The 14112-nt window shown below is 46.3% G+C and overlaps 1 protein-coding gene across 1 annotated transcript in view; it reads right to left on the bottom strand.

Moving 5' to 3' along the window:
- The window catches only part of pigk (phosphatidylinositol glycan anchor biosynthesis, class K), a 36040-nt gene extending 23778 nt beyond the window's left edge, over window positions 1-12262 (bottom strand). The window contains exons 1-6 of the mRNA XM_036986722.2: window positions 12098-12262; window positions 11299-11352; window positions 11078-11169; window positions 5897-6032; window positions 2169-2280; window positions 842-938 (exon numbers count right to left, since the gene is read on the bottom strand). Of these exons, the coding sequence (XP_036842617.2) occupies window positions 842-938; window positions 2169-2280; window positions 5897-6032; window positions 11078-11169; window positions 11299-11352; window positions 12098-12181 (575 nt within the window). The 5' untranslated portion in view covers window positions 12182-12262. The remainder of the gene's footprint in view (window positions 1-841; window positions 939-2168; window positions 2281-5896; window positions 6033-11077; window positions 11170-11298; window positions 11353-12097) is intronic.
- Window positions 12263-14112: the final 1850 nt, after the last annotated feature.

Raw genomic sequence — 14112 nt, 5'->3', positions numbered from 1 at the left:
AGGTGTTGACATGTCCTAATGAAGGTGTCGACATGTCCTAATGAAGGTGTTGACATGTCCTAATGAAGGTGTCGACATGTCCTAATGAAGGTGTTGACATGTCCTAATGAAGGTGTTGACATGTCCTAATGAAGTTGTTGACATGTCCTAATGAAGGTGTTGACATGTCCTAATGAAGCATTTTTACATTGAGAACTACTTATGTCCCCACGTCCTTTATCCCTGAAGTGTGTTGCGTCTTCGTGTGGGCTGCGGTGTGTGTTAAACCTCCTAATGAAAGCACCGCGGGCCAGAAGGGGACAAAGTCACGGTGATGCTAATTATCCAGACTGTAATGAGTGAATGTGTGTAATCAGGGCATTAGTCAGACTGTAATGAGTGAATGTGTGTAATCAGGGCATTAGTCAGACTGTAATGAGTGAATGTGTGTAATCAGGGCATTAGTCAGACTGTAATGAGTGAATGTGTGTAATCAGGGCATTAGTCAGACTGTAATGAGTGAATGTGTGTAATCAGGGCATTATCCAGACTGTAATGAGTGAATGTGTGTAATCAGGACATTAGTCAAACTGTAGTGGCTGGCGTCACCACGGTTTTATCAGACACACTCCCCCCCGCCCCCCCCCACACATTTCCTCTTCCCTCCTCACCCTCCCCATCCCTCCCTCACTCCCCTCATCCTTCTTCTCTCTCCTCATCCCTCGTCTCTCCCTCCCCTCCTCACCCTCATCCCTCTTCTCTCCCTCCCCTCCTCACCCTCATCTCTCTCCTCGTCCCTCTCCTCCCCCCCATCCCTCTCCTCTCTCCTCGTCCCCCCATCCCTCTCCCCCCCCCCCCTTACCTTCTCTTTGTCCACATCTGTTCAAAGGCGTCGGCCAGCTCCACGTTGCTGATCTCTTCAGAGTCCTGGAACTTCAGGAAGCCGTTCCCACCGTGACCTGTCAATCAATCCATCAATCAATCAATACATACATCCATCAATCAATACATACATCAATCCATCAATCAATACATCCATCAATCAATCCATCAATCAATACATCCATCAATCCATCAATCAATACATCCATCAATCCATCAATCAATACATCCATCAATCCATCAATCAATACATCCATCAATCAATACATCAATCAATCCATCAATACATCCATCCATCCATCAATACATCAATCAATCCATCCATCAATCCATCCATCAATCCATCCATCAATCAATACATCAATCAATACATCAATCAATACATCAATCAATCCATCCATCAATCCATCCATCAATCAATACATCAATCAATCCATCCATCAATCAATACATCAATCAATACATCAATCAATACATCCATCAATCCATCAATCAATACATCCATCAATCAATACATCAATCAATCCATCAATCAATCCATCAATACATCCATCCATCCATCAATACATCAATCAATCCATCCATCAATCCATCCATCAATCAATACATCAATCAATACATCAATCAATACATCAATCAATCCATCCATCAATCCATCCATCAATCAATCCACACATCAATAAATCCACCCATCAATCCATCCATCAATCAATCAATACATCAATCAATCAATACATCAATCAATCCATCCATCAATCAATATATCCATCAATCAAGTACTGTGCCCGCGTATGTATGTGCATCCGTGTGTGTGTGTCTCTCTGTTACCTACGTGTGTCTGCCTGCGTGTGTGGGTGCGTGTGTCTGGTGTGTGTGTGCATGTGTCTGGCGTGTCTGGTGTGTGCGTGTGTCTGACGTGTGTGTGTGTGTGTGTCTAGCGTGTGTGTGTCTGGTGTGTGTGTGTGTCTAGTGTGTGCGTGTCTAGTGTGTGCGTGTGTCTAGTGTGTGCGTGTGTCTAGTGTGTGCGTGCGTGTCTGGCGTGTGTGTGTGTGCGTGTCTGGTGTGTGTGTGCGTGTCTGGTGTGTGTGTGCATGTCTGGTGTGTGTGTGCGTGTCTGGTGTGTGTGTGCGTGTCTGGTGTGAGTGTGCGTGTCTGGCGTGTGTGCGCGTGTCTGGCGTGTGCGTGTGTCTGGCGTGTGCGTGTGTCTGGCGTGTGCGTGTGTCTGGCGTGTGCGTGTGTCTGGCGTGTGCGTGTGTCTGGCGTGTGCGTGTGTCTGGCGTGTGCGTGTGTCTGGCGTGTCTGCGTACCAGTGAGGTAGATGAGGATGTTGCTGTGGTCGTCAGAGAGGAGGCGTTTAGACCGCGGCGTGCTGGGTGGCAGCCTTCCCGTCAGCACACGAAGGAAGTTCTCAACGGTCACCTGAAAGAGAGAGAGAGAGAGAGAACTATTTATAGATGGTCAGTATTCACCGTGGAAATAAATTAATACCAGGATAACCATGATCCATCCGTCTGGCTGGTGCGTTGAACTCAACACACACCTGTTATGACGGTCCAGAGGTGATTATAGAATAACCAGGGAAGACCTAGGTACATCGTCTACCCCCAAGTCATAAGACTCCTGAACATCTAGTCAAATGGCTACCCAGACTATCTACCCCCCTCCCTCTCTTTACACCACTGCTGCTCTCTGTGGTCATCTATGTATAGTCACTTTAATAACTCTACCTACATGTACATACTAACTCTGTATATAGCCTCCACATTGACTCTGTACCGTAATACCCTGTATATAGCCTCCACATTGACTCTGTACCGTAACACCCTGTATATAGCCTCCACATTGACTCTGTACCGTAACACCCTGTATATAGCCTCCACATTGACTCTGTACCGTAACACCCTGTATATAGCCTCCTCATTGACTCTGTACCGGTACCCCCTGTATATAGCCTCCACATTGACTCTGTACCGTATTACCCTGTATATAGCCTCCACATTGACTCTGTACCGTAATACCCTGTATATAGCCTCCACATTGACTCTGTACCGGTACCCCCTGTATATAGCCTCCACATTGACTCTGTACCGGTACCCCCTGTATATAGCCTCCACATTATCTCTGTACCGGTACCCCCTGTATATAGCCTCCACATTGACTCTGTACCATAACACCCTGTATATAGCCTCCACATTGACTCTGTACCGTAATACCCTGTATATAGCCTCCACATTGACTCTGTACCGGTACCCCCTGTATATAGCCTCCACATTGACTCTGTACCGTAATACCCTGTATATAGCCTCCACATTGACTCTGTACCGTAATACCCTGTATATAGCCTCCACATTGACTCTGTACCGTAATACCCTGTATATAGCCTCCACATTGACTCTGTACTGGTACCCCCTGTATATAGCCTCCACATTGACTCTGTACCATAACACCCTGTATATAGCCTCCACATTGACTCTGTACCGTAATACCCTGTATATAGCCTCCACATTGACTCTGTACCGGTACCCCCTGTATATAGCCTCCACATTGACTCTGTACCGGTACACCCTGTATATAGCCTCCACATTGACTCTGTACCGGTACCCCCTGTATATAGCCTCCACATTGACTCTGTACCGGTACCCCCTGTATATAGCCTCCACATTGACTCTGTACCGGTACCCCCTGTATATAGCCTCCACATTGACTCTGTACCGGTACCCCCTGTATATAGCCTCCACATTGACTCTGTACCGTAACACCCTGTATATAGCCTCCACATTGACTCTGTACCGGTACCCCCTGTATATAGCCTCCACATTGACTCTGTACCGTAACACCCTGTATATAGCCTCCACATTGACTCTGTACCGGTGCCCCCTGTATATAGCCTCCACATTGACTCTGTACCGGTACCCCCTGTATATAGCCTCCACATTGACTCTGTACCGGTACCCCCTGTATATAGCCTCCACATTGACTCTGTACCGTAATACCCTGTATATAGCCTCCACATTGAATCTGTATCGGTACCCCCTGTATATAGCCTCCACATTGAATCTGTATCAGTACCCCCTGTTTATTGGTTAAGGGCTCGTAAGTCAGCATTTCACTTTGAGGTCTACTACACCTGTTGTATTCAGCATTTCACTGTGAGGTCTACTACACCTGTTGTATTCAGCATTTCACTGTCAGGTCTACCACACCTGTTGTATTCAGCATTTCACTGTGAGGTCTACTACACCTGTTGTATTCAGCATTTAACTGTAAGGTCTACTACACCTGTTGTATTCAGCATTTCACTGTAAGGTCTACTACACCTGTTGTATTCAGCATTTCACTGTGAGGTCTACACCTGTTGTATTCAGCATTTCACTGTGAGGTCTACTACACCTGTTGTATTCAGCATTTCACTGTGAGGTCTACTACACCTGTTGTATTCAGCATTTCACTGTGAGGTCTACTACACCTGTTGTATTCAGCATTTCACTGTCAGGTCTACCACACCTGTTGTATTCAGCATTTCACTGTGAGGTCTACTACACCTGTTGTATTCAGCATTTAACTGTAAGGTCTACTACACCTGTTGTATTCAGCATTTCACTGTAAGGTCTACTACACCTGTTGTATTCAGCATTTCACTGTGAGGTCTACACCTGTTGTATTCAGCATTTCACTGTGAGGTCTACTACACCTGTTGTATTCAGCATTTCACTGTGAGGTCTACTACACCTGTTGTATTCAGCATTTCACTGTGAGGTCTACTACACCTGTTGTATTCAGCATTTCACTGTAAGGTCTACCACACCTGTTGTATTCAGCATTTCACTGTGAGGTCTACTACACCTGTTGTATTCAGCATTTCACTGTAAGGTCTACTACACCTGTTGTATTCAGCATTTCACTGTGAGGTCTACTACACCTGTTGTATTCAGAATTTCACTGTGAGGTCTACTACACCTGTTGTATTCAGCATTTCACTGTAAGGTCTACTACACCTGTTGTATTCAGCATTTCACTGTGAGGTCTACTACACCTGTTGTATTCAGCATTTCACTGTAAGGTCTACTACACCTGTTGTATTCAGCATTTCACTGTGAGGTCTACTACACCTGTTGTATTCAGCATTTCACTGTGAGGTCTACTACACCTGTTGTATTCAGCATTTCACTGTAAGGTCTACTACACCTGTTGTATTCAGCATTTCACTGTAAGGTCTACTACACTTGTTGTATTCAGCATTTCACTGTGAGGTCTACTACACCTGTTGTATTCAGCATTTCACTGTGAGGTCTACTACACCTGTTGTATTCAGCATTTCACTGTAAGGTCTACTACACCTGTTGTATTCAGCATTTCACTGTAAGGTCTACTACACCTGTTGTATTCAGCATTTCACTGTGAGGTCTACTACACCTGTTGTATTCAGCATTTCACTGTAAGGTCTACTACACCTGTTGTATTCAGCATTTCACTGTAAGGTCTACTACACCTGTTGTATTCAGCATTTCACTGTGAGGTCTACTACACCTGTTGTATTCAGCATTTCACTGTAAGGTCTACTACACCTGTTGTATTCAGCATTTCACTGTAAGGTCTACTACACCTGTTGTATTCAGCATTTCACTGTCAGGTCTACTACACCTGTTGTATTCAGCATTTCACTGTAAGGTCTACTACACCTGTTGTATTCAGCATTTCACTGTGAGGTCTACTACACCTGTTGTATTCAGCATTTCACTGTCAGGTCTACTACACCTGTTGTATTCAGCATTTCACTGTAAGGTCTACTACACCTGTTGTATTCAGCATTTCACTGTGAGGTCTACTACACCTGTTGTATTCAGCATTTCACTGTAAGGTCTACTACACCTGTTGTATTCAGCATTTCACTGTGAGGTCTACTACACCTGTTGTATTCACCTGTTGTATTCAGTTGTATTGGCAAAAGGGGGAGGGGCTTGGTGTGAGTGGCAAGGGGATGGGCTTGGTGTGAGTGGCAAGGGGAGGGGCTTGGTGTGAGTGGCAACACACTCACCTCGTAACCACGGTAATCCACCTCTACGTCATCTCCATACACGTTGAGCTCCATGTTCTTGTGACTGAACACCGTGGCCGGCTTCGGGTTTCTATGGTTACACGCCATGTCGTCTGCCAGCATCAAAACTATGTGACTGGAGAGAAGGGAGGGAGGAAGGAGGGAAGTAAAGAGAGAGGGAGGGACAAGTTATAACATGTCCATCTTTGACCTGAGTATGTCACCTGTGGTGGAGCAGCACGCTGTCAGACAGACACACCCTCTGGTGGAGCAGCACTCTGTCAGACAGACACACCCTGTGGTGGAGCAGCACGCTGTCAGACAGACCCTGTGGTGGAGCAGCACTCTGTCAGACAGACCCTGTGGTGGAGCAGCACTCTGTCAGACAGACCCTGTGGTGGAGCAGCACGCTGTCAGACAGACACACCCTGTGGTGGAGCAGCACTCTGTCAGACAGACCCTGTGGTGGAGCAGCACGCTGTCAGACAGACACACCCTGTGGTGGAGCAGCACTCTGTCAGACAGACACACCCTGTGGTGGAGCAGCACGCTGTCAGACAGACAGACCCTGTGGTGGAGCAGCACGCTGTCAGACAGACACACCCTGTGGTGGAGCAGCACGCTGTCAGACAGACCCTGTGGTGGAGCAGCACGCTGTCAGACAGACACACCCTGTGGTGGAGCAGCACTCTGTCAGATAGACACACCCTGTGGTGGAGCAGCACTCTGTCAGACAGACCCTGTGGTGGAGCAGCACGCTGTCAGACAGACACACCCTGTGGTGGAGCAGCACGCTGTCAGACAGACCCTGTGGTGGAGCAGCACTCTGTCAGATAGACACACCCTGTGGTGGAGCAGCACTCTGTCAGACAGACACACCCTGTGGTGGAGCAGCACTCTGTCAGACAGACACACCCTGTGGTGGAGCAGCACGCTGTCAGACAGACACACCCTGTGGTGGAGCAGCACTCTGTCAGACAGACACACCCTGTGGTGGAGCAGCACGCTGTCAGACAGACACACCCTGTGGTGGAGCAGCACTCTGTCAGACAGACAGACCCTGTGGTGGAGCAGCACTCTGTCAGACAGACACACCCTGTGGTGGAGCAACACTCTGTCAGATAGACCCTGTGGTGGAGCAGCACGCTGTCAGATAGACCCTGTGGTGGAGCAGCACTCTGTCAGACAGACACACCCTGTGGTGGAGCAGCACTCTGTCAGACAGACACACCCTGTGGTGGAGCAGCACTCTGTCAGATAGACCCTGTGGTGGAGCAGCACTCTGTCAGACAGACACACCCTGTGGTGGAGCAGCACTCTGTCAGACAGACACACCCTGTGGTGGAGCAGCACTCTGTCAGATAGACCCTGTGGTGGAGCAGCACGCTGTCAGATAGACCCTGTGGTGGAGCAGCACTCTGTCAGACAGACACACCCTGTGGTGGAGCAGCACGCTGTCAGATAGACCCTGTGGTGGAGCAGCACTCTGTCAGACAGACACACCCTGTGGTGGAGCAGCACGCTGTCAGACAGACACACCCTGTGGTGGAGCAGCACTCTGTCAGACAGACACACCCTGTGGTGGAGCAGCACTCTGTCAGACAGACACACCCTGTGGTGGAGCAGCACGCTGTCAGACAGACAGACCCTGTGGTGGAGCAACACTCTGTCAGACAGACACACCCTGTGGTGGAGCAACACTCTGTCAGACAGACACACCCTGTGGTGGAGCAACACTCTGTCAGACAGACACACCCTGTGGTGGAGCAGCACTCTGTCAGACAGACACACCCTGTGGTGGAGCAACACTCTGTCAGACAGACACACCCTGTGGTGGAGCAGCACTCTGTCAGACAGACACACCCTGTGGTGGAGCAGCACGCTGTCAGACAGACAGACCCTGTGGTGGAGCAGCACTCTGTCAGACAGACACACCCTGTGGTGGAGCAGCACTCTGTCAGACAGACAGACCCTGTGGTGGAGCAGCACGCTGTCAGACAGACACACCCTGTGGTGGAGCAGCACTCTGTCAGATAGACCCTGTGGTGGAGCAGCACGCTGTCAGACAGACACACCCTGTGGTGGAGCAGCACGCTGTCAGACAGACACACCCTGTGGTGGAGCAGCACGCTGTCAGATAGACACACCCTGTGGTGGAGCAGCACTCTGTCAGATAGACACACCCTGTGGTGGAGCAGCACGCTGTCAGACAGACAGACCCTGTGGTGGAGCAGCACTCTGTCAGACAGACCCTGTGGTGGAGCAGCACTGTCAGACAGACACACCCTGTGGTGGAGCAGCACGCTGTCAGACAGACACACCCTGTGGTGGAGCAGCACTCTGTCAGACAGACCCTGTGGTGGAGCAGCACTCTGTCAGACAGACAGACCCTGTGGTGGAGCAGCACGCTGTCAGACAGACAGACCCTGTGGTGGAGCAGCACGCTGTCAGACAGACAGACCCTGTGGTGGAGCAGCACTCTGTCAGACAGACCCTGTGGTGGAGCAGCACTGTCAGACAGACCCTGTGGTGGAGCAGCACTCTGTCAGACAGACACACCCTGTGGTGGAGCATCACTCTGTCAGACAGACAGACCCTGTGGTCCATAACCGGTACAGACTAGTACCATTTTAGAATACCGTCTCATATGATTACAATCAACTCTTCCCAGCCCTACTGATCTAAAGAAACTACTGAAGCCTGTTAGAAAACGCTTATACAATCAGTTGAATTTAATCAACGGCCACTAGTCTCTTGTATGCACCGGGCCAATAGTATCCTCTTCACGTGCATATCACATATGGCAGCTGTTATCAGCCAGCTGCATCACCTACTCACTCACCTGCTTCTCTCAGCATTCCCTAACCAGTCCTCACTCACCTGCTTCTCTCAGCATTACCTAACCAGTCCTCTCACCTGCTTCTCTCAGCATCCCCTAACCAGTCCTCACTCACCTGCTTCTCTCAGCATTACCTAACCAGTCCTCTCACCTGCTTCTCTCAGCATTCCCTAACCAGTCCTCACTCACCTGCTTCTCTCAGCATCCCCTAACCAGTCCTCACTCACCTGCTTCTCTCAGCATCCCCTAACCAGTCCTCAATCATCTGCTTCTCTCAGCATCCCCTAACCAGTCCTCAATCACCTGCTTCTCTCAGCATCCCCTAACCAGTCCTCACTCACCTGCTTCTCTCAGCATCCCCTAACCAGTCCTCACTCACCTGTTTCGCTCAGTCTGCTTTTTACGTGCGCCTAAAACTCCACCAGTTTTAAATATATATAATTTAGCCGTGATGCAGCCCCAGACCTTGAGGCGAGCTCTGTTACATTTCTCCACTGTTACATTGGATCAGCGCGCAAAATGAGTAACGTTGATATATTGTATAATTTAATTGCCTGTTATAGCAAGAGCACAGACCAGTCTGAAGAGACTTTGATAGGTCACTGTCATGCAGCCTCAGTGTCAGAGGGAAAATGGAGCACCGCTTCGGGACAGGCGTTCAATATGACCCATATTACGAGAGAGGTGTCCCCATACAGATCATTATGTAGTGGTGTCCCCATACAGATCATTATGTAGTGTTGTCTCCTGACTGACACACAGATCATTATGTAGTGTTGTCCCCTGACTGACACAATGACATACAGATCATTATGTAGTGTTGTCCCCTGACTGACACAATGACATACAGATCATTATGTAGTGATGTCCCCTGACTGACATACAGATCATTATGTAGTGTTGTCTCCTGACTGACACAATGACATACAGATCATTATGTAGTGTTGTCTCCTGACTGACACACAGATCATTATGTAGTGTTGTCCCCTGACTGACACAATGACATACAGATCATTATGTAGTGTTGTCTCCTGACTGACACACAGATCATTATGTAGTGTTGTCCCCTGACTGACACAATGACATACAGATCATTATGTAGTGTTGTCCCCCTGACTGACACAATGACACACAGATCATTATGTAGTGTTGTCTCCTGACTGACACAATGACATACAGATCATTATGTAGTGTTGTCTCCTGACTGACACACAGATCATTATGTAGTGTTGTCCCCTGACTGACACAATGACATACAGATCATTATGTAGTGTTGTCCCCTGACTGACACACAGATCATTATGTAGTGTTGTCCCCTGACTGACACAATGACATACAGATCATTATGTAGTGATGTCCCCCTGACTGACACAATGACATACAGATCATTATGTAGTGTTGTCTCCTGACTGACACGATGACATACAGATCATTATGTAGTGTTGTCTCCTGACTGACACAATGACATACAGATCATTATGTAGTGATGTCCCCATACAGATCATTATGTAGTGTTGTCCCCCTGACTGACACAATGACACACAGATCATTATGTAGTGTTGTCTCCTGACTGACACAATGACATACAGATCATTATGTAGTGTTGTCTCCTGACTGACACAATGACATACAGATCATTATGTAGTGTTGTCTCCTGACTGACACAATGACATACAGATCATTATGTAGTGTTGTCCCCTGACTGACACAATGACACACAGATCATTATGTAGTGTTGTCTCCTGACTGACACACAGATCATTATGTAGTGTTGTCTCCTGACTGACACAATGACATACAGATCATTATGTAGTGTTGTCTCCTGACTGACACACAGATCATTATGTAGTGTTGTCCCCCTGACTGACACAATGACATACAGATCATTATGTAGTGTTGTCCCCCTGACTGACACAATGACACACAGATCATTATGTAGTGTTGTCTCCTGACTGACACAATGACATACAGATCATTATGTAGTGTTGTCCCCCTGACATACAGATCATTATGTAGTGTTGTCTCCTGACTGACACAATGACATACAGATCATTATGTAGTGTTGTCCCCTGACTGACACAATGACATACAGATCATTATGTAGTGTTGTCTCCTGACTGACACAATGACATACAGATCATTATGTAGTGTTGTCCCCCTGACTGACACAATGACATACAGATCATTATGTAGTGTTGTCCCCTGACTGACACAATGACATACAGATCATTATGTAGTGTTGTCTCCTGACTGACACAATGACATACAGATCATTATGTAGTGTTGTCCCCTGACTGACACAATGACATACAGATCATTATGTAGTGTTGTAAGTTAGCTACCTGTCTGGGATGCCCAGTCTCTTGACACTACGGTACACAGATAGTGTGTTGGCCACATGACGATAGTTGAACCAGAATCTGGATGTGCACACCTATGAGGAAAAGGACAAAGTTAATTTTGCATTAAATGTTAATGCAGAAAGCACAAAATTCAACATCTTGGACACTTCATAAAAAACATATTACGATTGAAGTGTGTGTGTGTGTGCATAATTACTCACCAAAACTGCCCAGTTGTTTGTGTGTCCACTGCTGAAGAATTGACCAGCTTTAGCCTGCAACATTTCAAAAAGGTTAAGGGTAGTTCGTTAGGTCGGGTACCATTGTATTGACCAGCACACAAGGACATAACAATAGAGTATGGAGAGTGGTGGCAGGTTGGCGCTGGTCAATGCGCCGGATGCGTTTTTTTATTTTTTTTAATTTCCGAGTCACTTTATTCACAAAATATTTCCCCTAAACATAGAATCAAGATGTTTCGACTATGTGCGACTGTCGATAACTTCAGAACGAAATTGACTACAAATACAAAGTGGCCAAAATATTAGCAATTGTTACCAACAAGTGAGGAATAAAGTGATGCTTCAAAATGCCAGCAGCGTACCACCCTACATACCACTGCTGGCTAAACAGGGTTGGTCCCGGAGTTTACCCAGAATGCCCCGTGCGGCCCATCCCCGTGCGGCCACAACGTACACATTAACACGATTCCACATCTCCTCAAAGTCATCTCTGGTACATCCCTGATGATTTGGTCCAAAAAGCTACATTTCCTTACTGTGTTTAAAGAAGAGTCTGACTGGAAATATAGAGTGGACCATAGTAAAAATAGTCTTTGTAGCAAACAGTTAGTTAGCTAGCCTAGCAAGATAATGTACAAACGACAGAACAAGATCAGACAGGGATATTAACATTAGCTAACTTAGCTAACTAGATTAGCAAGCAGTAGTGGTTAAACAGCAAGGTGAAACGAATATTTTTGAACGAGTATCGCTAAGAAAAAAGGTGCTATATATTTACCTCGATATTATTACTTTCCACCGCGCCAGGAACAATAAACAGGCCGAAAAGTGTCAATACTTTCAGGGAACAGCAGCTAGCCATGATGCTACTACAGGAAGAGCTATCGCCCTCAGATGACGTAGTGCTTCGTGCTTCTTCTTCTTTGATGATATCACGGTCCGCAAACTAACGTTGAAGGTGCATGCCGCCACTGTGCTGGAGTGTACAATTAATCGTGGTCTGACAAATTCTGTACTAAGGAACAAAAAAAAAAAATATATATATATATATATATATATTTTAAAAATCATCCCTACTAATTCAATACTGAAACAATCCACATTTAAGATGATTCAGCATGTCAACAGACATTTTGACAGTAACATCTGTTCCTCCCAATAACTATTTCGCCATATCCACTATAACCTTAAACCTGGCATTTCTGCTTTCCACAACCAAAGTCATGTTGATAACCTTACCGATGAAAGCTATGAAATGTATTTACTATCAAAGTGTCCTTTGACCCTGCACATTCATGATGACAAGATTTTGGAAAAGGTATCGAAACCATGCCAGGACCAGCAGAAGCATCAGTCCTGACATTAGGGCCACTTCATACAGGCCAGGAGCAGCAGAAACACCAGCCCTGACATTGGGTCCACTTCGTACAGGTCAGGACCAGCAGAAACACCAGCCCTGACATTAGGTAAATTTCGTACAGGTCAGGACCAGCAGAAACACCAGTCCTGACATTGGGTCCACTTCGTACAGGTCAGGACCAGCAGAAACACCAGCCCTGACATTAGGTCCACTTCGTACAGGTCAGGACCAGCAGAAACACCAGCCCTGACATTAGGTCCACTTCATACAGGTCAGGTTCAACTAGTCTAAAGGCCAGTTTTATTGTTTCTTTAATCAGAACAACAGTTTTCAGCTGTGCTAACATAATTGCAAATGGGTTTTCTAATGATCAATTAACCTTTTAAAATGATAAACTTGGATTAGCTAACACAACATGCCATTGGAACACAGGAGTGATGGTTGCTGATAATGGGCCTCTGTACGCCTATGTAGATATTCCATTAAAAATCAACCTTTTCCATTACTACAATAGTAATTTACAACATTAACAATGTTACACTGTATTTCTGATCAATTTGATGTTATTTTAACAGACAAAAAAAAAAAAAATTCTGAACGGTAGTGTGTGTGTGTATATATATATATATATATATATGGTCTAAAGTAGTGCACTATCTAGGGAATAGGGTTCCATAGGGCTCTGGTCTAAAGTAGTGCACTATGTAGGGAATAGGGTTCCATAGGGCTCTGGTCTAAAGTAGTGCACTATCTAGGGAATAGGGTTCCATAGGGCTCTGGTCTAAAGTAGTGCACTATGTAGGGAATAGGGTTCCATAGGGCTCTGGTCTAAAATAGTGCACTATGTAGGGAATAGGGTTCCATTGGGGACGTATCCCAGGAGTCGACTGTGGGCCAATATCGTGAACAATTCTGGAATACAAAGAACACGTCCTCCTTGCTTTTGAGAGTAAGATTGTCACAGTGTATCTGCAGTGAGGCCTGGTCAGCGAGAGACAGACAGAGAGACAGATAGAGAGAGATAGACAGAGAGACAAACAGACAGAGAGACAGACAGAAAGAAATAGATATATAGACAGACATGGAGACAGACAGAGAGACAGAGACAGACAGAGAGAAATAGATAGACAGACAGAGAGAAATAGATAGACAGACAGAGAGAGATAGACAGAGAGACAGACAGAAATAGATAGACAGACAGAGAGAGATAGATAGACAGAGAGACAGACAGAAATAGATAGACAGACAGAGATAGATAGACAGACAGATAGACAGACAGAGATAGATAGATAGACAGACAGATAGACAGACAGAGAGACAGACAGGTGGAAATGATTAGAGTACATGGCCATTAAGGCCAGATCGTACTAATAGATTAACCAATATAATGACTAATAGATTAACCAATATGACCAATAGATTAACCAATATAA

The sequence above is a fragment of the Oncorhynchus mykiss genome, chromosome 8 (assembly GCF_057628025.1).
Source record: "Oncorhynchus mykiss isolate SJ-2025 chromosome 8, ASM5762802v1, whole genome shotgun sequence".
Taxonomy (NCBI): Eukaryota; Metazoa; Chordata; class Actinopteri; order Salmoniformes; family Salmonidae; genus Oncorhynchus; species Oncorhynchus mykiss.
This window is presented reverse-complemented; position numbering and strand designations above follow the sequence as displayed.